Below are 22,075 nucleotides of genomic sequence, written 5' to 3' on the forward strand. Positions count from 1 at the left end.
AGGTTCTTGGCCCTGTTCCCAGGCCAGGTGCCCAACTTCGGCCTCGTTGCCGGTTCGTGAACCAAGGTCCCGCTGTCACTGTAACACCGCAGCCCAAAAAGAAAGGGCCATAGAAACATCGAACCTTGAACGGGACAGGTCTTTCGTTTCGGCTTGGCGTATCTTATAAATCGAAGAGCCTCTTCCATACGTCGCATTTGTCAGAATCTCAGATCGACGTCAAACACACCACACCCCCCCCTCACTCCGAGCATCGGATATCAAATTATCGTGATGAAGATTTCAAACCAACGTTGTTCGAACCGGCCTTGGTTGATAATCATCATTACGAAGTCATCGAAAACACTCTGAAGAGATTTTGAATAATGATTGCTGGTGGAAGTCGCCGAGGTTCCCATTAGGTAATCAGGGGTGGCCGTCATCTATATCACGATGTCATATACCCCTATTCGACAGGGGCTGTTACCAAACAAACGACGTGCCTAAAACCTATAAACAATTAATTGTAAACATAACTTTGAAAACATCAATCGAAGCAATACGCCAATTCAATTATCGCAGTTTTCAATCATCTAAGGTTTGTATTGATAGATATCATAATTGATATCATAGAGCATTCATAGATACTACTCCAGACTTGGTTGACTTTCACATGTCAAATAGTTACTCCAATTCGTAACCCTCTCAACTCATTGGCCGCACAAAAAGTCATCATAGTAAGAAATCGCGAATTGGTTGAATTGTCTTTGATTCCACGACCATAATACAGTAAGCACTTTCTACCTACATATCCGTAGCTAGACATCTACATCTCCCTGGCGTAAGAACCCACCTATACATATATATAGGTTCCAAGTTGCCATAGACCATAGTATAATATAACAGAGACTTGCACTGCTGCTGCGCGTAGCCCTTGTGATAAAACAAAAGCTCTTCTTCTTCTTCCCACCTGATCTACCATCCCAAAAATCGTAGAACTAGCCCTTCGCTTCCGAGAGGGAACAAGAAAAAAGGGATGATATACAACAACACCAACACCTCAGAAAATGCCCTCTCCCCCCTTTTCTTTTTTCCTTTCGTAGAGAAAAAGAAAAAAAAAATCGACCGCTAAGCCACGACCCCGCCAATCCGCCGCGCAACAACCAACGCCGCCGCAGTGCCCAAAAAAAAAAAGCAGGATGTGATATTGGAAGACCGTCCCCGATACTATTTCGATTAAGGTATCAATTAAATAGCATCATAAAAAGATAGATATATATGTGCAAATTTTGTTTGTTGTTTCTCTAGGTTAGATAATTCGTTTCGTTTCGTTTCGTTTCGTCTTATCGCGCGGAGGCCCATCTATCTACCCCAGCTTCTGGGCCGATTTCCGGGAGATGAAGACCTCGAGGCCCTCCTGCACGACGAAGAAGGTCGCCTTGGCCTTGAGCGGGCGGCCGGGGTAGGCGAGCTCGAAGTTGAAGTCGCGCAGCAGGCGCGGCACGACCTTGTTGATCTCGAGGAGCGCGAGGTTGCGCCCGATGCACACGTGGCTGCCGCCGCCGAACTATTACATCACACGACTTTAGTAAAACAAAAATAAAAAAAGGGCAAAAGGGGCGGTGATGAGGGGAAAGAGAAAAAAAAAAAAAACTTACCTGGAACATATACCGCTCCATCACCCGCGCATTCTCCGCATCCTCCAGCCACCTCTCAGGCCTAAAGACATCCGCATCCTCGCCGAACGTCGCCGTGTCGCGGTGCAGCACCCAGCCGTTGAGCGCGAGCCTGGTGCCGCCGGGGAAGTGGCGGCCCTCGATCTCGACGCCCTCGGGGGGCGCGAGGCGGCCGATGTTGAGGCCGACGGCGGGGCGGACGCGCATCGACTCCTTCAGGCACGCCTGGAAGTACGGGAGGTTCTGCGCCTCCGTCCACTGCACGTTCCCTTGCTCCTGGATCGTGCCGTCGCGCACGGCGAGCTCCAGCTCTTCGACCAGCCGCGCGATCACGCGGGGCACGGAGAGCACGTTCCAGAAGAAGGATTGCATGGTCGAGGCCGTGGAGTCGGAGCCTGCGAAGCTGTTTGTTGGGGGTTAGTTGAGATGGTCGATCGACTTGGGGGGGAGGGAGGGGGGATGGTAGGAAACTTACATAGCGCCGTGCGAAACAGCAAAGATATCGCCCTCGTGGAAGCGCTCCTTGTCCTTCAAGTGGCCCCTGATCAGCGACGAGAGCAGATCCTCACGCCCGTCGCCACCGGCGCCTTTTCCGTCGCGCTCCGCCTCAAACGGGCGGCGCTTCTGCATCTCCTCGACCGCGATCCTCGTGATGAGCGCGTTGCCGGGGTTCAGGGCCGGGATGAACTTCCACAGCGGGTTCCGCCTGAGCAGGAAGTCGAGCTCGGGGATCTGGCCGACGATGCCGTTGTACTTCTGGCTGTTGTCGATGGTCTTGATGGCGTTCTCCTTGTCGACGCCGGCGGCCATGAAGCCGAAGGAGCGGCCGAAGGCGACCTCGCCCAGCACGTCGAACGCGAAGTAGTGCAGCCAGTCGCCGAGGTTGACGACGGGGTTGCGGCCGGGAAGCCCGGCCTGCTGGAAGCCCGGGATCGCGGTGTCGGGGCAGAACTGGTCGAGCCGGCTGACGAGGTAGTCGATGGTGTCGTCGATGAAGGGGCTGAGCTGGCGCATGGCCGCCATCGAGTACGGCACGTTGGCCACCTTCTTCTTCATCGCGTGCACGTCCTCCCGCGTCTCCGTGAAGATGTCCGGGTTCTCCGGCGGCGGGAACACGTTGTAGAAGTCCGTCTTGTAGAAGCGCTTGCCCGCCGAGAGGACGTGGCGCGCGACCAAGGGAGAAGAGAACGAGAGCTCGTTGGGCGCGATTCGCACGATGGGGCCATACTTGCGGTGCAGTTCTATGTGGTCTAGATGTGTGTTCTCACCAGCTGTCGAGATGACCTTCCAGAGACGGGTGAAGGAGGCCAGGAATGGGCCGGGGTACTGGCGCAGGGGAGAAGCATAGCGTTTATATAAAATCCGGAAGACGAGGAAGAGTGGTATGAGATAGGCCCACTGCTCCTTGAAGATTCTCCATGCCGCAAAGAGAAGGGTGCGGGTAGGGGAGATGGTGTTCTCGTCTGTACTCATGATGGCGAGCAACCTAACACGAAGGCAAGATACTAACTAATCTTTATACAGGTTGATGGGGGAGAGATAGAGATAGCCAGGGTTAAGATGGGGGGGGGATTCCTCAAGTCCTCTTAAGAAGACCTCCAGCAACGGGTTAGTTGAAGTTCCCTTGGTTTATATCGTCACACACCACTCGACTCCTGTTGAAGGAAGTCCCGGGCGGTTTAAATACAAAAGGAGTAGGACGATGCCAAGTGAATGTGTGTTTCTGATGTCACTAAACTACTCCCACATATAGATAGATAGGGTGACAGCCAGACAAAAGGTTAGGTAGGTCTCTTGATGATATAAGACCAGATCCAGATTAATCAGATATAAATGTATTATTCAGAATCGTTAATCAAAAAAAATTTAGGGCGCTCGGCAGACAAACATGTTATCGATGGTCCAGATCTCACGGCAATTTAGATATATGAAAGAACCCCCATTAATACCTACATACTGTACCTACTGCGTGGTTCGGGTAAATCGTACACGACCAACTTTCCAACAACACCACTGTTTGATCCGCGATGGATGGTTTGCATAGCTTACTCAAGCAATTATTAACCTCGGGAGGGTACACAACAGAGCCAATCAGTGAACTGCCGATGAAGGTCTATACCTTTGAACGAACGTTCACGACTGAATGCCTGAGCGTCCGGACGCCATGTGGATAGTCAAGGCTGGGGGATTGCGGGGAGGAAATCCACCTAACTGAGGATTAGGTACGTAAGCCGTCGTAGGGGAACAAACAAGGTTAACGCCGTTTCCTGAGGTCCAAGAGTTGCGAGTACCTAGTGTGAGAGTACCTTGTGTAGACAGGAAACGTATAGGTAACAGAGTGTTTCGGCAACTGAAATGAGACCGGGACGGATCCGTAGGCCTGATGGGCATGAGCCTAACGAAACTAATGACACCAACAATTCCCAGATGACCCCAGGGGCGGTCGTATAGAGTCTCATAGATTCAAATGCCGGGGATAAACTACGTAAACGTGGTATTGGTGTCCACACCATTTAGCGAAGCTTGGCGCCGGCGCCGTGGTTATGGGTGGTTTATAAATATGGGAGCCACCAATCATCGTCGTGGGAACGTCATTCAAACCAAGTCCTAGCTCCTTGTCCATCTAGGCAACTAGGCTACCAGGTAGGTACTTAACCTGGGTTATTGGCATTATTGCTAGTAGTCTTGTAGATGATACTAGCTCTTCTGCTTTAAATTGTATTGAAATTGTATTGAAATTACATAGGATCTAAGTACCTAACCTAGGTAAGTACATACCTACATACCTACATACCAAGATACATACATAGGATATATGCAGGTGTCCTGTTACCGTCTTGTGACACTTTTCAATATGTATCCGATTATAGGTAGGAATGTGACTTTTCACGTTACATACCTATCTAGGTAGGTAGGCACGTAGGTATGTAAGCAAGTCCATCCCATCCGGACGTGACTTGGACTGCAAAGAAAAGGAGGGAAAATCATCGTCTACCTAACCAACAATTACCTATTCGCGACATCGAGATTCGATTCGAAAGTGGGCTCTAATAACTACGTGTTGGCAAGGTGCTTACATAGGCTTTCTGATTCAACGAATCAACTCACGGGAGTTAACTAACAATTACTTATCATTCGTTAGGTAGCTACCATGATAATTGAATCAACCGCAATACGAAGAATCATGCTCATTTGATAAGAGCTTTTGGTATCATTCCTCTTGACCATTCGTCCATTCGTCCGTTCGTCCATTTTTGTTATTCGTGCGCAAAGGGGGCAGTAGAGGGGAGAAGAATATGAAGAATGAAGCGCGTTGGAAAATGAGATAAACTTGGAAAGATAAAAAGAAACAAGCGGTGGCTAAGCAGGCCAAATCAGTGGGCAGGTATCAGGTATCGAACAAAGCTTCTTCTAGTGCGAGTTCTCACTCATCCCACTTTTTCGCTTCGGCCCCGTCAGGGGGTTGTGTGTCGTACTTCTTTTGCTTGGCTTCCGCCCAGCTGGTGCTAAGAGATGTGCCATTACTTTCGATATAGCTCTTCATCATCGCTCTTCTCGTATCGTCGTCCGCGTCCTTGTATATCTTCTGGAAGAAAGAACCTACGTCCCCATCTTTGGCGTCTTCTTCATCGTCGTCTAAGTCGGTGATCTTATCCCAATTCACCGCTCCCTTCTTGGAAGATGTGGGGTAGGCTGGGGCACTAGAGATGCTAGAACTGCTAGCGGCCTTCGCCGCATTCACTTGGCTATTGACCGGGGCAGGCTTATTGATAGGATGAGGACTAGCTTGAGTACGATCGTCTGTAGACTGACCCACACTTGGAGTAGATGATGGGGCCTCGGCTGCTGCACGAGGGGGGTCTGAGGTTTTCTCGGCTGTCACGGCTGCAACCTTGGAGTCTTCCAGGCCAGCATGGATCTTTTGTAGGAGAGCATCGTACCAGCCAAGCTGGTCATCGCCAAAGGCCGGGAGTCCGAACTTGTAAGGATCCTTGTGACTAGTAACTACATGTTAGCGGCTGTGTCTCCTTATTTTGTTAACCCTAAGCGGATTTAAATCGGGAATTGAAAAACAAACCCTTGTTTCATAAAATATTCGCCAAACTGCTCAAGAGAAGGCCTGTGAGAGTCCACGCTTCCGGATATAACATTACCGAAGAACTCAGCGTTCGCACTTAGTAAAGCTGGCCATTTTCCGGGCGTTTCCTTCTGAAGGACCAGTTCTATTTTCATAGACTTTACATTGTATTTGATCTCATCAGGCTTGATCTTACCCCAAAGGTAGAGATGGATATATTTAGGGTATACGCCGGTGGCGTCGGCGGCGGCGGTTGGTCCTATGACCACCTTGTGCTTATCCGCTGTCACGGACAGTCCATCAACAGGAATGTTTCGGATGAAGATATCAGCATTGATGGTATTTTCTGTCTGATAGAACCCGGATCGAAAGAACCTCTGCCGTCTCTGGCCCAAGAAGCGGTCATGATCTAGCCGCCAAGCGTCGTACGGATCATCTGACTCGCGATGGCGATCGCTCTCATGGTCGGTTGGGGAATCGACAACAACATCCTCATCCTTAGGCCGAATGGGAGGAGCTGCACCAGAGGTGTTTGGGTATTTCTCCATTGAAGTCACCTTGCGACCGGGATGCCCAGCAGGTGAATTCTGCAATTGAGTCAAGGCTTGAATGCGCCACGAGATTGCCTGGTTTCGCAAGGAAGTGACCTTGGCTCTTCCATTGTCTTGCATAGCGTCCTGAATGTCCGCCTGCCGATTGGCTGGGGCTTCTGCCCTAACATCACTGACTCGTACGGTGTAATTTCCATCACTGTCGACTTTGCTTAGCTGACCATCGTTTTCGGCAGCCTTGGCCTTGTCAAGAAGTCGAAGTGCCCAGAATGCGCAGATATCGGCGTCAGCATAGCGTTGTAGGCGTAAGAGGGTAATGCATCGTCGCAGTTGAGCCTCAATCATGAGGTCTCGGTTAGCTCGATCATAGGCTATTCTGAGAGCCTTCTCGGCATCTTCGAGGGCTTCGTCGAGTTTGTTTGTTCGTAAGTGGGCTTTAGATCGCTCGAGTAGCCAGAGGGGCGCGGGACGCTCTTTGATAACTTCGGATAATTTGCTAATACCGTCCTCGTATTGGCCGTGGGCGATAGCTTTGAGGCCCTGATCGGCGAGGGCTGTAGATGACATTTTGACGATATGAGATACGTATCGGTAAGGAAGATGTTTGGCGACTAGAAGAAAGTTCAAGTGATTGATGGTATTGAAATATCCGTACGTGAAGTCAGCCTAAAAACGAAAGGCTGCTCAGGCTATCCAGGTTACCTAGGTAGGTTACCTAATAATGCGACCAGCTTTAGGCAGTGCCTAGTAGGTAGTACGGTACTAATAAGTCGTACTAGTTACTAGATACCGCATGAATAGCTGCGATTTCTTCTTTTTCTTCCTTTTTTGGCGTTTGGTAAGACTGGTACGTTTGGTGTTTGGTGTTTGGTGTGGGAGGAGGTAGGTGATTTGGGAATTGTTCCTAATAGTTTTCTTCAAATTGGTACTATTTTTCACTGCAAAGTTGATACCCAATCCGAAGGTATTAAAAATAAGTGTTCTGTCTGCGCAAGAACAACTGGAGCATTGAGTAGGCTGATTAAGTAGGAAGGCTTACTAGGTACTCACTCTCAATGTGAAAATAGGTACCTAGTAGTGCAAGGCAATCGTTCAACTTGGCTCCTGCCAAAGATTCAATAGATACACTCATCGGCGTCACAGTCATGGAAGCTACTAGTCATTCTATTAGTGGGGCACACTTGGGGTTTCACGTAATTCTGCCGGATTTATGAAAACAGTGTAGGCGGTGAACCTGTCAGTTTGGAAGCAAAATGGAAGGTTCGCAATCTCACCGCCTTTGAGCTTGTTCCTTCATTGTTACCATGGTACGAAGCACATAATAGTGGATCATTACATACACCTATCTAGTACCTACTAGGAAAGGTAGCTACGTCAGTGAGATCCTTCAACTTGAACCCCTTGGCTCTTCTTTATAGGGTACCTAGGGTGGTAACTTTGATGCGAACAAATGATGGCTAACTTACCCATGAGGTGTAACGCCGTGAGTGCCACGAAGATAATATCAATTGTGGAGAGATTGAACGTTATTAATGTGAGACATCAATAGTTATCATGAGTAGCATTAAAAATTATTCATATTAGTTTTCCGTTATCCGTAAGGCAAAGCAAATCCTCCCAGCGTCACTCGTCCGTCTCATGGAGAAACCGCCTCATCCTCGTTTTCAAACTCAACATCATTAAACTACCGTCTCGTCAGGGTACTTTTGGGCAAACATCCCTAGGGCTTTCATCGTAAACGTAAACTTGTAGTTCGGGTACGATATCATGCAACTCTTGTTGAAGACGCCTTCGATGGCTTCTTGCTTCCACTCGCCATTTGGTTGCTGTCTATCCATTATGAGTTTGATGCCCTTTCTTATGGGGTCGATATCCGGATAGTCAGCTTTCATCAGACCTATTAAGGCCCAAGCGGTCATGACCACTTGTGAGCCTGTTGGGTGTTCGGTATACACCATCCTTTCACACGACTGGGAAACGTTAGATTGCAAAAACATAATAACACATAAATAAATAAATAAAGCCAACTTACGCGATAGCTCTCTGACCAACCTCCATCATCTCGTTGGTTAGAAATCAGGAAGTCGCAACCTCTTTTTGCGGCAGAACTATTCTCATAGGTCTCACCGATACTCCTTAGACTTTCCAAGGCAAACATTGTCGCATAGGTGAAGCAGATAGCCCAGTTACCATACCATGACCCATCCGGTTGTTGCAGTTTCTTGATTGCTCCTAGGGACCGGCCGATAAAAGCCTTGATCTCTTCCGACCTGTAATCAGGCCAGTGCTTTTGAAACAGCGACAGCGCAGTGATAACCGCGGTCGTACACTCAACATAATCATATTCCACCATGATCTTGGCAAACACTTCTGCTGCGTTGAGCATCTCCAACAACTCGCTCCCTCTAGTCGGCTCATAGGAGGAGCAAGCACCAGATTTATTTTGATATGTTAGGAGCGTGTCAATAGCGTCAAATATTCGCTGGTCGTCGAGGAGTTGTGGGTATCCAGGCGTTTTTTGTAGCAATATGACCGACTTCAATGCTTCTGAAATGCAGTCACATACGGCATATCCCTGATCCCTCGTGCTAAAGGCCCAGGCACCCTTTCTTTGCTGCCGATAACAAACTTTTGCATCTTTGCAGTTCTCGCGAATCTGTTGGTTGTCTAGGAACTTTAGAGCTTTCGTCAACATCGGCTTCCAACGGGGGTGTAGCTCGAGACCCGCATCTGTCACGGCCTGGATTAAGAACGCAGTATCCCAGCACTGCACGCCATTTGTGCCATTGCAAAACATGCCTTCACGGTTGACCCACAATGCATCCTCTAGCCTCTCAATATGTCTACGCACCGTGTATGCGCCTGGGCCGTCGCGGATATAGCAGACCACCGTATTCATCGCGGCGTTGACTGGAGCGAGATCGGCGAAATCCGTGTTCTCATCTTCCATATCAATGAGCTTGCTAACCCAATCCTCAGCCTTTTGACCAAGCCCCTGAGTGCGAAGATAGGGGTACCAAATTTTGACCAGAAACCAGTTGGCAGTATTAAGAAGCCAGCTCTTTGGGTGGAAGTTGTCGATGGAGCTTATGGTGTTCCGATTGCCGGCCCAATCGACCGTATCCCATGGTTCGACAAACAACTCTTGCCTCAACCCTCGAATGATATCAGTCTCTTCACAAGACCATTTCCTGTCGTAGATATAGCCCATGGGTAGAAATACTTGACGTATATGGATCCACCATCGCCAAGGGGCAAAGGGAACCCAATCAGGTAGTAGCCAGATTTCGGTGGGGATAGGGTTGACAATATCCCATTTGCAAACGCCCAATACACTCAGCCAGAATTTGGCCCAATGGGGAGCATGTGTAGCTCCTCCAAGCTTGTGTAAAGTTCCGCGAGCCCTAACCATTACTGGGTGTTCCGGATCTACACCAACAATACGTAGAACTGCGTAGTTCAATGAAATTCCGAAAACGGTGCTCTCGCCCTCTATGTGCAGACCCCACCCTCCGTCTTCGGGATTCACTCTTGCAAATAAGTAGTTCTTGATCTCCGTGGCGACGTACCAGGGAATCGGTGTTTTCGTCGCGTACCAGGCAATGACAACGCCCGATAGGAGGAACATTGGACCGCCGTACTCGCATCCCCATTGGCCTGAAGGCAATTGAAGTTTCTCGAAGAATGACAAGCCATTGACAACGGATTCGATTGGCTTTGTGGGCTTTGGTAGATCGGGAAGCTCCTACGATGGGTGAAATAGTTAGCCAGCCATTAAGTTTATTCCTGAACTCCCCAGCAGTTGACTCTAATCATGATATAATGAAATAGAAGGATAAGGAGTATTGATCTTACAGTATCTAAACCCAGATACCATTTGTCGGCATAACTTTGTGGCCATTCCTTTACGGCCTCGTCATCTTCCAAATACTTCCAAGTGTGTCGCCCCTCCTCATCCAACATGCGCCATCGTGTCAAGTCAGTTTTCTCATCAAGTCTCGGACGTTTCGTTACCGCCTCGGTCGTATCTTCGCTGGCGCGTTTCTTCGTTTGTTTCTTAGCTACAACGCCATTGGAATTGCCATTGAGTTTCGCGTAACCACTCGAACGCGTCGTTACCATATTGGAAAATTGTTATGTGAGAAAAGTCTGGTGGCGCAAAGCTCATAAAAGTTCAAGTAAAAAATAAAAAATAATATTTATATTTAATCACATAGAGGAAGAAGACTAAGAGGTTTAGCTTAATTTCAATTGAGCTCCCCAAGTTTTATAGGTAGCTAGCCACTAGGTACACTGGCAGTTCGGGGGGCTAGCTTCTTCCGACAAACCGGCTGTTGGAAAGCACCTATGAGAATCGGCTTCCGCGGACTTTTAGGAGTGTTTGTGGGCACACGTCCTTACTACGCTGTAGTTAGATCATTCGATGCTGCAGTCCAGGGTCGTGTACCTTGCATAAGAACTCAAATGTCCCCGTAGGATTGGCTGATTGGTAAGCCTTGTGCCGTTTTATGGGCTAGTCCCACTAATAGCCGCTTGTTCCTGTCAATTGTTGACACCTAGGCAATAGTTATTGAACTTCATCCTCGTCCTCACCTGCCATCCTCGTTAGAAATCAGCAGGTGCAATCGTGCTGGTCGATGAGAATAAGGTTTTAAGAACCAGTCGCGATTGATTTCCCAGAATTACAACAAAATCTCAAAAAAGAAAAGAAAAACCTAAACAGATACAACCACAAAAATGGAACATCAACCACCTAAATCCCACATCAATTTGTGGCAAGCTTTGTTAGGATGGACGGACAAGACGTCATCGCGTTTACCAGAGATGCTGCTCGAAACCCGCACACCGGTACCATCATTAACAAGATTGAAGATATCTTAGAAAACATAGTTGATGCGCTTAGCGAGAACCGAGTACTCACCATTCCGCTACGTAGTCGCCATTCCGGTAATGTGAGACTGATTAGATTCCCAGCAAATACGAATGCCGAGGTAAAGAGGTTTAGTAGGCTTGACTGATACCAAAACTCACATTCTGTTCTGATTTTCTTATAGTATCTATTTTCTTTATTGTGCATAGCCTGTCTCCTTCAAATTCTTCATATCTGCCACGAGGCACTAGTTTCCGGCCACCTTATAACCAAAAGGTACCCCCTTTTCATTCATCATTCACAAATCATTATTGATAATCAACAGAAGTGTTTACTACCAAAATCCAGATCTATTTGGTAGCCAACAATATGTTGATCATCTTGTTGATGATATTGCTTTTACCTTCGGGTTTGGCAGAAACTCGCTAAATATCGTACGTACCTACCTAGGTTAGGCACATAGGCAACCCCTGAATCCTATGTCTTAAAACCTGAAAACCAACCTATTGAAATAGGTCGCTGCCTACAAGGGACTTATCGCAGGCGCCATTGTCATCACCTTGAATGATGACTCTACACTTGATTGTAGCTCGGGTAGCAACGTGAGATCCATCCACCTTGTGGGCGGTTTAGTCGGTACTTGGATAGCTAATCGACCCCCTTAGGACACCCTAATTCCACATGCCGAAGCCATTCAACGATTAGACATGGCTCGAGCAAGATGGATCATGATCATAGAAAAAGAGGTTGGACTCTACAAGCTATTGACAGTAAGCATTATCTGATAATTACCACAGGCAACCTTTCGTGGGCTAGCTGCATCTCGATACTTTGAGTTGTCGGCTGCAGGAGTGGGAATTCTTGTCACAGTATGGAGCCATTTCTATCTCATCAGTACTCCTCTATCTAGGTTTCGAGCTTACCATGTGTATAGGGCAAAGGTTACCCGGACCTAGTGACACGGCAGTTACTCCACATGTTTCGTTCATCTTTTCCGCATATTCCTATTTATGCACTTGTCGACTTTGATCCTAGTGGCATCGAGATCATGCTTACCTACAAGCGTGGAAGTCGGAGTCTTCGTCACGAGCTGAATGTCACAATTCCTGAGCTTTCATGGCTTGGACCCAAAATTGGTGACATTCTTTGCCATTGTCACCATGTTTACCCAACGGGTCAACATATAGACTCCACGCCACCTTCGAGTCCCAACAGTTCTCTCTCCTTTCCGCCTCACAGCCGTGTTCAATCCGCGAATTCCTTCGGCGTTTCTTCTCATTTAACAGCATCTGACCGACGAAAAGCGGAGGGTCTCTTGCGAAAGCTCGGCAATGAGCAGGGCCAGGGTGCGGATAAGTTAGAACTTGCTCATGAACTACAGATGATGCTCGTTCTGAATGTCAAGGCCGAGATCCAAGCGGTTGATGATGCTGGTAACATAAGTCGCTGGCTAGACGAGAAACTACTAAGTCGTCGACAATAGAGCCAACCAGGTAAGCACGGGCATTTCTGTAGCTGTCCGCCCCTAAAATATCGTGTATTCTAGGTAAATACCGAATATACTAGGTATGTTGTGGGATAAAACCAAACGTATGAATTACTTTGCCACGGAGTTAGGTAGGACTGCTCACACAGTTGGCGCTTCGCTCCATCACGTGATCCACACATGAAGCCTAATTCTCTAGAACCCAACCGAACAAGAAGCCGATAAACTCGTCGTTAAATAATTCAAACTTGAAATATTCCGGCCCAATAAATCATTAAAATCACATCAATAGTCGTTGATTGACAGAATCAATTGATTTTGTCGACTTGATCAAAAGTAACATTACTTTCCCCTCGTCAAAATATTCGTCAAAATTCGAACCCGAAAATTTTCATTCGGCCGGCGTCTTACTCCACCACGCAATCACCCACCAACACCCAATCAAGAGTGAACTTGATAGCGTTTCCGGGGATAACACCTCCAGTACCTAGTAAAGCAAAAAAAAAGTGAAAGATAATGGGGCCGAATTTATCAGAGGACGAGATTGACGATCTCATCTACCTCGCCCGGACCGGCGACGACGCAGAGCTCACGAGCATGCTCCAGGAGCTCGTCGCCAGAGAAAATGTCACGTGCGCTGATATTCTAGAGGCGACGAGAGATGATGGCAAGGCGACTTGCTTGCATATGGCTGCGGCGAATGGACATGCGAGTAAGTTATGTCAATGGCGCACTTGCGCGTGTATGTGATTTGGTTCTTGCAATCGCGTTCTTCAACTCCCCCCCTTATAGTTAGGGTTGGTGATAGACTGTGAGGTTGCAAGCTTATGCCGGCGACGAGAAGATGCACGTCTGGCATGTGTTGCGGAGGTGTTGAATTACTACCTACCTGCACTTGAACACCACACTCTACAGTACTTTAATAAGTCCAGTGTATTAACCTCGATGCAGAAACCGTAACACTGCTCCTCTCATACTTCCCCATCACCACCAAGGCATCGCGAAGACAATCACAGGAAGTAGAAAAGCCAACAGGAACGGCGGAGGCAGCAGCAACAGCAGAAGCCACAGCACCAGAGCCCCCCTACATCAACGCTTACAACACCTTCGGCAACACGGCCCTGCACTGGGCCTGTCTCGGCGGCCATCTCGCCACCGTCAAGCTGCTCCTCTCGCGTGGTGCCGATCCCGCCGCCGTCAACGACAAGGAGCAGATCCCGCTTGATCTGGCGGCATTCAACAACCATATGCATGTTGTTGAGTACTTTTTGGCGCAGAGTAGGGATATTGAGGGGGATAATGTTAAGGAAGGGGGTTTGGAGGGGGTTGTGAGGGATGTGAGCATGAATGAAGGGGAAGAGGGGGGAAAGGGGGAAGAGACGGGGGCCGGTGGGTAGGTAGTTTAGGTTAGGCTAGGTGGAATAGGGGGGGAGGTTGATGGGAAATGGCATTAGGTACCTAGGTAAGCATCTATCTTAGCTACGACTATCAAAAGTTATTTTTGTCCCACCACGATGACGGTTTTCTCTCCAGAATGGTGGATGTGCTGGGTGCATATGTATGTTGTTCTACCCACCTCCAGCTCTGCACAGTACCTACCTAGTACCCACCTAGCTTAGGTCGTCGAAGTCAGTACCTACCCTCCAGAGAGTTCGCCCGCTGAAACTCTCATCATCATCTTATTTCTGCTCCCGGTACCTAGTCGGATATACAGTACCTACCTACCTAGTGTTCGGATGACTCTGCCCATATAATAGAGTTAGAGTTCGACGGCCTGAAACTCTCAACCCTTTAAATTGAAGTTACCTACCTACCTAGACACGACGGAATCGTAAGACCTATGTAAGATTCCAAGGTTGTGTTGTTTGGAACCCTTGCTTTCTGATAAGCCCCCCCCCCCCCCCCCCCCCCCCCCCCCCCCCCCTACCCCCCCCTTCCCCTATTCTACGGGAGCTGAGCTTCCTGTGTCGCTTGAGAAAGGAAAGGAGAGGGTGTGTGTGGGTCGTCGTTGTTGGGGATGGCTGAGATTGTAGGTAAATGTAATAATAATGGCATTATCTACCTAGGTATGTAGCAATTTGTACTCATGCATACCTAGGTAGCGTACCTAGGCGGTATTTTGGACTGGTCAGTGGTGACTACTGTTGATGTGTCTATATAACTGTATACAAATTGATTCATATTCCCATTCGAAGCGTGGTACATAGGTATGTACCTACACATGACCTAAGCCCTTCCCTACATGCCCAAATAAGCCTGGAGGAGAGGATACTTCCACGCCGGCACCATGCAGAAAAAGAACAGCCCAACCCACAGATACCCCAACCCCCGCCTTGCCTCCTCCGACATCCCCTGCTTCTTCAGCCTCCTCCCAATCCACCCGCCAACGGCCGTCTCTAAGCACGCCACCACGTAATTCGTAAGAAAGAACCCAAGCTCCTGCGCCAGCAGGTTCCGCCGCGTCTGCACGAAGTCCACGAGCGCGTGGCACAGCGCCGAAAGAACAAACATCCACAGCGCGCGCAGCGCGTTCCAGTGCCACCGACTATTCTTCTTCTTATTCTTACCCCTGAGCCACACGGGCATGAACGCCGCGAACGGCGCGCGGTGCAGCCCCTGCCAGAAGACGGCCCAAAAGCGGCGCAGCGAGTAGGCGGCGCCGGGGCTGCCGAAGAGAGGCGGCCACTCGGCTGGCTGGGACCAGCCGAAGAGGGTGACGGATAAGATAGAGAGGACGTTGTGCGCGGCGGTCAGCAGGCTGTACGTGCTCCATATCCAGTGGGATGAGATGATGGTGCGGAGGTAGAGGTCGCGGGGTGAGAGGGAGGCGGGGAGCAGGGCTTGCTTCTCGGGGGCGAAGTCGGCGGCGCGGAGGTGGATGTTTCGCACCGTGGTGGTGATGAAGGTGTTGATGGCGTAGTGCGCGCCGACGAGGACGAGGAGGTGGACGAATTTAGTGATCCCGAAGCGCGCGCGCGCGCGGTACTCGTCCTCCCTGCTGCTGCTGCTGCTGGGGCGGGCCTTCGGGGGCGCGATGGGGACGCGGCGGATGTTGCTCCAGAGCCAGAAGGTCGAGGCGAGGCGGTCCTCGAGAGTGGTGGCGGACACGTAGGTGACGCGGCCGCGCTCGAAGAAGAGGATTGAGATTGTGTGCAGGGTACTCCAGATGACGAAGGACGGCCACAGGTGGTAGTAAGGGCCTAGATGCGGGATCGGGCTGGTGAGGGTGTGCAGGGTGGCGATGACATGTAGGATGCTGAGGGTGCTGCGCGGGGTTTTGAGGGGGGTTTGGATGGCAAGGGCGAAGAAGAGGGTCGCGAAGAGGTAGGAGGTGAGTGCGGATGCCATTGTAGAGGAGACTGCACTGACGTCTTGCGGGTGGGTTTGGGGATGCTACTCAGCGCTATGAGAGAAGGATACTGTATCGATGAGTAGGAGGTAGGACTTGGATGGAGTTTAGGTGAGATAACAGACCCAAGTTGAGTATCGAGGTCAGGAAGTGTGGCCCATGATGGGATTTCCTGCTTATAAGTCAAACATACACACACTATGGAGTGGAAGCTTATAGCTTAAAACCAAGCCAGTATTATCGATGAACTGGTCCATGGAGTCTAACATCTCGCTGCCGATATATACTAGGTTTCCTAAATATACTGAAACTTTAGGGAGAGTTCAACAGACCAGGAGTTATGAAATATGCTTTCAATAAGCGCCAGTAGCTGTAAGATTAGACGATATCTGATGTGATAGCCGCTATTCAGTCCGTGAGACGGGCGTTCGTACAGATAACCGAGGAAGATTTAGTCTATTGCCTTTAGCCTCAGAACCATGGAGGCGAGGCTTACAGGTCCCAGTCCATAGGCAATATATGCTTCGTTAGTTTTCTTGGGGCACTAGATTTCAAGTGTTTATTGAAAAAGGCTGTAAAGTGCCCAACCCATCTTGAGCTCTATGGGACATGTAAGATTTCTTCAAAGGCCTTGATATCCGCACCGACTTCCACAGTCTGCCGTGAATTGCTCTTCACTTTCGATCATAAATTCGTGCTCGGAGAAGATGCCTGGCTTGCCGACTAACCTCTTGATTGCTCAAGCCGAACTTGTCCATCTGCTGTTGCTTCTCAACCTGACGATTTATTTCATCTTCACTCAGCTTCACATAGCTTTCACCTTGAATCCATCATGCCTGCGAATCTTATTCTTGTCATTCTTGAGGAGGTCCTCACTCCCATTGTGGAAATAGTGGAGAAGGTGATAGAGGGGGCCCACGGTGGGAGGCTGTACGCTGAACGACGCACTCTGCGAATCGATGGTCCTGGGAATCCACGAAACATCATAGATACCCGCCCCATCCCACGAATGAGCTATTATGAGCGAAACAACATTTATGAAGGTCCTTGCGGTGTCCCCAAGTACGATTTCGATATGTGCGACAAGGACTTGTACAATCTCACTATCACCAAGTCAATCCCGGCACACGGTCGTAAGTTCACTTACTTGTCCTATACCTACACTGGGTAGTTACTAATATCAATATGTTGTCTAGAGGCACAATTTGAAAACATACCAGCAACATGTATGGCCATTTCCGGTGTCCTTGCTGGCTCCTGCGACCCTTCTCACGGCATTCATCCGGTACCATGCGGTACTGATTGTCTCTTGTATACCTCTGTGACGGACGAGGAGCTCGATCAGATCACGGCAGCACTGAAGGGACAACCGCAGTCCAAGAAGGCATCCAGTTAGTACACTGGATTATATAGCGACACAGTCTTTGTTTTTGGGGAGAGGAGCGAGATGGAAGTTATGGTATTGGTGATGGAGGAAATAGATAGTGGAGCGAGGGGGAGGATTAATAGGTACAATACAAATTGAATGTATATTGAGCTGTTGAGATAAGATAAAGCTGCCAAAAAGATTCAATGTTGTCACGTCATCGTCAAATAACTAACTACTTTTTGACCCCACATCATCCTCTTTGATTCATATGATGCTTCTCTGCATATGTCATGTCTTACCAAGTCTTGTTAACTAAATCCCGAGTCATTAAATTCCGAGTCATCCCCGACCCTGCAAAACAAACATCTATCAAATTTGGTTCCAAGGACGGCGCGCAGAATCTATCAAATAACCACCTCGTCGGTAAAACCAACCACCATTATTAATTGACCGGGGATAATCTGATTCGGCCGGCCAAACATGTCGGACCCGATATTTGATGTCAAGTCGGCGACCTTCTTACAATGGTTCAAGGCTTTGCCCGGCGCGACTTTCCATCCCGATATTCAGATTAGAGATCTCCGTGAGAAAGGAGCTGGAAGAGGAATCGGTGCGACAGAGGACTCCAAAATAACATCTTCTTAACCGAATATTTATATCACTGACCAATCATATTTATTAGTGGCCACTGCGCATATTCCTGAAGACACCGTACTTTTCACCATTCCAAGAAAAGCAATTATCAACACCCAAACCTCAGATCTGCCTAAACGCATACCTCAAGTCTTCGAGACTACAGGACTAGAGGATACTGACAATGAAGCTGACGAAGATGGCAGCGAGACTAGTGGGCCTCCCGATAATTGGATCTCACTCATTCTCGTCATGCTTTATGAGTACCTCCAAGGAGACAACTCACCATGGAAGCCGTACTTTGATGTACTTCCCACCGAATTTGAAACGTTGATGTGGTGGTCGGAACAGGAACTGGCAGAGCTGCAAGCTAGCTCAATTGTTTCCAAGATCTCCAAAGACGAGGCAGATACCATGCTCCGCACCAAAGTTCTCCCCGTCGTTGAGAAGCATGCCGACATATTTTATCCTCAAGGATGTGCGAAACTCAGCGAGGATCAATTATTGATTCTGGCTCATCGCATGGGCAGTGCGATCATGGCATATGCATTTGACTTGGAGAATGACGACGATGAAGAGGCTGATCCTGAGAACGGCGATGAGTGGATAGAGGATAAGGAGGGTACCCTCATGATGGGCATGGTGCCGATGGCCGACATCCTTAATGCGGATGCCGAATTTAATGTGAGCGTAAAAATCATTCATTCACATTTGATTTGACTACCGCCTGCGTAATGAATAAACACATCTCTGACACTTCAAAACAGGCATACGTGAATCACGGGGAGGACAGCTTGACAGTCACGAGTTTACGACCAATTCCAGCTGGTACCGAAATTCTAAACTACTATGGGCCTCTGGGCAATGGAGATCTATTAAGACGTTACGGTTATGTGACAAGTCGCCATTCTCGCTATGATGTTACGGAGATATCCTGGGATCTGATAATGTCGGTATTGAAGGATACGCTCAAAATCGATGAAGCGACTTGGGGTAAAGCAGTATGTGTCCTAAGTGCCTGCCTAATAACCTACTCAGGCAGTACTTCATCATTTGCTTGCTTTTGGGGTGCTAACATTTTCTAGATGAATGACCTCGAATCAGAAGAGATCGAGGACGCTTTTGTCATTGAACGGGACTCTGGCGAACCAGATTCGAAAGGAGAATTCCAGAATGAGGCAAGCTTCAAGGAGCTTCCTTCAGACCTACTAGAGCAAATCCATGCAATTCTCAAGGCAGTCAGAAAGGTAAGCCCGACCACAATTCCGGATAAGACGATTCGGGATGAGATCACGTTATTGGCCATACATCGTGCGTTAGAGCTACGACTAGCCCAATACACGACTAGCCAGGCATACGATTTCGACCTGTTATCTACCAACAAGGTGTCCGGGCGACAGAACATGGCTGTGGTAGTGCGATGGGGAGAGAAGGTGCTGTTACAAGAGGCGATCAATTTCGTGCAGGAAAAGTTGCAGAAGGTGAAGTCTCGAGCTGGGCAAGAAAGCGAGCCATACGCGAAAAGGCAGAGGACTAGGTAAGGCATGATGATGCTGTCTCCGCGAACTTAATGCATGTCGGAATTATCTGTCATGTATTATTATCTTCCGATGGTGCGGTGCTCAGCCACGTGTGCCAGCACCGTCCGTCAACCGTCCGTCAACCGTCCGTCAACCGTCCACCTGGTCCCCTGGGCGGCGCAGGAATTAATTGAATGACACTAAGAAGCGCAGCCCTCCAGAGTCCAGTCGACTTACCATCGTTTTGGTTGTCGCCCACGTCGATCCTTGGTGGTATTTTCCGACCCCCCAATCACATTGCGAGGCTACGCCTTTGTAGGCGGGTGCGAATATGCAAGGACGGGGATTGTAAATAGGGTCCTGGTAGGATAGAGATTTAAATTTAGACCTCACGGCAATCAACTTTTCAGGGATACTTTTTTGGGGTTAGGCAATCAATGCATATGAATGTATGTAGGTATTGTACTTGCATACCTACATGCCTACCTACATGTACATATGCATTTACATACATACATGAACGAGACATATGCCAGAGTCAGAAGTCTAACCTTCGAAGTTATATACATTGTTTCTTTCCTTCAATCACTGATTTTAATTGTACAACAACAAGCAGCTGTTTTTCTTTTCGTTTTTTTGCCTTTCATCACGCATCCCTTTTCCTTAACCTAACGATATACCTACTCACGATTATTTGACCTGCGGATTTCAATATACCTATTTGTTGGTTTTCTTCTTTTCATCCTAACCCAGGTACCCAGGGTTTGTACAACTTAATAATACCCGCAGGCAATATCCATCACTGCTACCTTACTCCTTACCACCTACATATATTAAGACATTCTATGTCAGACCGATTTGACGCTACACAAGAGGGCTGGCTGCTGGCTACACATAAATACGTATATTTGTATTAGACAGAGAAGCAAGGGATAAGGGATAGCACTCGCTCGAGCTATACAATAATTATTCCACATCGAATTTGACAGCCTTGGCATCCACCATCCAGGAAGCGCCTTCTGACTTTTGAAGAAACACTCACGCCCTCCCCCCCTTTTTTTTCATTGAAACTTGCTCATCGAGTTTCGGAGTTTTATTTTTTTTGGTGGTGGCACTCACCGAGCCTTCTCTTGTGGAATGTGCTGCTGCCCCGCTCGGTGAGAAGGGCGTCGACATCTATCTGCCTTTACTCCGTCGGTCGTACCACGTTCTGTATTTCTCAGATTTGGGTTTCTACACCATTTCGAGAGATATATATATCTAGACCTACCTACCTACCTACCAAGGATTAGGTGTACTTCGTCACGATGGATATCCAACCCTGGGTCTCCGTCGTTATATCAGTGCTGGTCCTTATAGGGGCGGCGGTCGTGATCACATTGTAAGTTGCATTTCCCTCAAGTCGCCGCTTGCTGGTGTACTCGCAACATTAAAAATGAAAAGACACATATACTAACAGCAGCGCTTGCACAGATTAGCCAGATGGGGCGGCGTATGTGGGAACCGAGATCGACGAGGATGCTTTGGCAGGAAGGAGAAGCCATCGAAACCTGGATTACCGAGATCGATACAGCATGCGCTGACACAGCTGGAGGGGGTGACGGATAAACGACCATGTCGAAATTCACAGACCGAGGCAGAGGATGCGGAGTGGTACGTTTCTTATTTCATTCAGTCCAATTTTCATCCATACCTGCCTGCTGCGTTTCCTAACATAATGTGTATAGCCCAATATGTCTCGGGTACTTATACCCCAAGGACGCGCGGCCGCCTACATCGGCAACAGATGATACGATGGTGGATCTAGAGGCTGGCAATGAGATATCTAGATCAACAACTACGACTACGTGTGCGGCCGCCTCTAATGCGAAGGAGAACGAGAAGCGGCAGTCGATGCAGCCTATCGACGACGAGGTCCTAAAGCTGAAACGGTGTACGCACATCTTCCACGCCCGGTGTCTGGCGACCTGGTTCCTGCAAAGGAAGTACGAGTGTCCCGTTTGCAGAACGCCGTACTACCAGATGGCGCAGGAGGCGGAGCTGCAGGAGGAGTATCGTATGCCGGCTACGTTGCCGGCTGTCGCGTTTTGGTGACAGGTATGGGAGGAATGGATGATACCACCTACGTTACCCACCTTACCTATGTTGTTGGTTGAAGGTCCCAAAGCTGTGTCCATGCCGTTGGAACTGTCGCATGATGCATGCCTACCGGAAGGCAGGAAGCGCTGCGCTGAGTTGTACCACGCCCATGAAGGGAAAGTAAACGGGGCTGAAGAAACGATGGACACAAATATCAGCAGAACGCTGCGAATTGACGGCAAGGAACTGGCCTTGCTGGCGTCACGAAGTCTTCTAAGGTTAGACCTTTCATCGAAGAATAGGTTTCGAATAATTGCTCAGCGTAGTTAGCATTGTACCTAGTTATTGGCTGAAAGAATGCCTTATACGAAGTCTCGTTTGATGACGGCCACTAGTAAGCACAAACTGTGAGAGCTGTCAAAGCTGTCAAGATAATTTATTGAGAAATGATAACTCATAATGACCCTGAATGTTGGAGTGTTGTA

At 48.6% G+C, this 22,075-nt stretch overlaps 9 protein-coding genes across 9 annotated transcripts; 5 read left to right on the forward strand and 4 right to left on the reverse strand.

Annotated features, from left to right (window-relative positions):
- Window positions 1-1,075: 1,075 nt before the first annotated feature.
- On the reverse strand, window positions 1,076-3,335 carry GGS25DRAFT_261729 (cytochrome P450). Its single transcript, XM_049257303.1, has 3 exons — window positions 2,131-3,335; window positions 1,638-2,058; window positions 1,076-1,546 (listed from the first exon to the last, which is right to left on the reverse strand). The coding sequence occupies exons 1-3, from the start codon at window positions 3,126-3,128 to the stop codon at window positions 1,346-1,348; spliced, it is 1,620 nt and encodes a 539-aa protein (XP_049116268.1). The 5' UTR covers window positions 3,129-3,335; the 3' UTR covers window positions 1,076-1,345.
- A 1,024-nt stretch (window positions 3,336-4,359) lies between these two features.
- Window positions 4,360-7,478, reverse strand: GGS25DRAFT_261760 (SGS-domain-containing protein). Its single transcript, XM_049257304.1, has 4 exons — window positions 5,734-7,478; window positions 5,473-5,653; window positions 4,778-5,418; window positions 4,360-4,702 (listed from the first exon to the last, which is right to left on the reverse strand). Exons 1-3 carry the CDS (start codon window positions 6,849-6,851, stop codon window positions 5,080-5,082), a joined length of 1,638 nt encoding a protein of 545 aa, XP_049116269.1. The 5' UTR covers window positions 6,852-7,478; the 3' UTR covers window positions 4,360-4,702; window positions 4,778-5,079.
- A 132-nt stretch (window positions 7,479-7,610) lies between these two features.
- Window positions 7,611-10,569, reverse strand: GGS25DRAFT_488963 (terpene synthase; the record flags this gene model as incomplete). The annotated part of the gene is made up of 4 exons (XM_049260864.1): window positions 10,140-10,569; window positions 8,317-10,029; window positions 7,834-8,254; window positions 7,611-7,767 (listed from the first exon to the last, which is right to left on the reverse strand). Coding segments are annotated over exons 1-3 (2,266 nt in total), but the record flags the coding sequence as incomplete, so codon positions are not given.
- A 226-nt stretch (window positions 10,570-10,795) lies between these two features.
- Window positions 10,796-12,998, forward strand: GGS25DRAFT_261870 (DNA topoisomerase IV, alpha subunit). Its single transcript, XM_049257305.1, has 6 exons — window positions 10,796-11,288; window positions 11,364-11,430; window positions 11,480-11,588; window positions 11,670-11,756; window positions 11,820-11,924; window positions 12,089-12,998. Exons 1-6 carry the CDS (start codon window positions 11,075-11,077, stop codon window positions 12,635-12,637), a joined length of 1,131 nt encoding a protein of 376 aa, XP_049116271.1. The 5' UTR covers window positions 10,796-11,074; the 3' UTR covers window positions 12,638-12,998.
- Window positions 12,958-14,037, forward strand: GGS25DRAFT_531329 (ankyrin; the record flags this gene model as incomplete). Its single annotated transcript, XM_049265484.1, has 2 exons — window positions 12,958-13,352; window positions 13,592-14,037. Exons 1-2 carry the CDS (start codon window positions 13,157-13,159, stop codon window positions 14,035-14,037), a joined length of 642 nt encoding a protein of 213 aa, XP_049116272.1. The 5' UTR covers window positions 12,958-13,156.
- A 540-nt stretch (window positions 14,038-14,577) lies between these two features.
- GGS25DRAFT_531341 (uncharacterized protein) lies at window positions 14,578-16,036 on the reverse strand. The gene has a single exon (XM_049265485.1). It carries the CDS (start codon window positions 15,986-15,988, stop codon window positions 14,879-14,881), a length of 1,110 nt encoding a protein of 369 aa, XP_049116273.1. The 5' UTR covers window positions 15,989-16,036; the 3' UTR covers window positions 14,578-14,878.
- Window positions 16,037-16,821: 785 nt separating this feature from the next.
- On the forward strand, window positions 16,822-17,385 carry GGS25DRAFT_521299 (uncharacterized protein; the record flags this gene model as incomplete). The annotated part of the gene is made up of 2 exons (XM_049264033.1): window positions 16,822-17,122; window positions 17,186-17,385. The coding sequence occupies 2 exons, from the start codon at window positions 16,822-16,824 to the stop codon at window positions 17,383-17,385; spliced, it is 501 nt and encodes a 166-aa protein (XP_049116274.1).
- A 267-nt stretch (window positions 17,386-17,652) lies between these two features.
- Window positions 17,653-19,099, forward strand: GGS25DRAFT_489004 (uncharacterized protein). The gene is made up of 3 exons (XM_049260865.1): window positions 17,653-17,968; window positions 18,041-18,675; window positions 18,759-19,099. Exons 1-3 carry the CDS (start codon window positions 17,839-17,841, stop codon window positions 19,074-19,076), a joined length of 1,083 nt encoding a protein of 360 aa, XP_049116275.1. The 5' UTR covers window positions 17,653-17,838; the 3' UTR covers window positions 19,077-19,099.
- Window positions 19,100-20,357: 1,258 nt separating this feature from the next.
- GGS25DRAFT_262009 (uncharacterized protein) lies at window positions 20,358-22,051 on the forward strand. The gene is made up of 3 exons (XM_049257306.1): window positions 20,358-20,892; window positions 20,985-21,164; window positions 21,239-22,051. Exons 1-3 carry the CDS (start codon window positions 20,819-20,821, stop codon window positions 21,603-21,605), a joined length of 621 nt encoding a protein of 206 aa, XP_049116276.1. The 5' UTR covers window positions 20,358-20,818; the 3' UTR covers window positions 21,606-22,051.
- The last annotated feature ends 24 nt before the right edge of the window (window positions 22,052-22,075 follow it).

The sequence above is a fragment of the Hypoxylon fragiforme genome, assembly GCF_022984875.1.
Source record: "Hypoxylon fragiforme strain CBS 206.31 chromosome Unknown GGS25scaffold_5, whole genome shotgun sequence".
Classification (NCBI taxonomy): Eukaryota; Fungi; Ascomycota; class Sordariomycetes; order Xylariales; family Hypoxylaceae; genus Hypoxylon; species Hypoxylon fragiforme.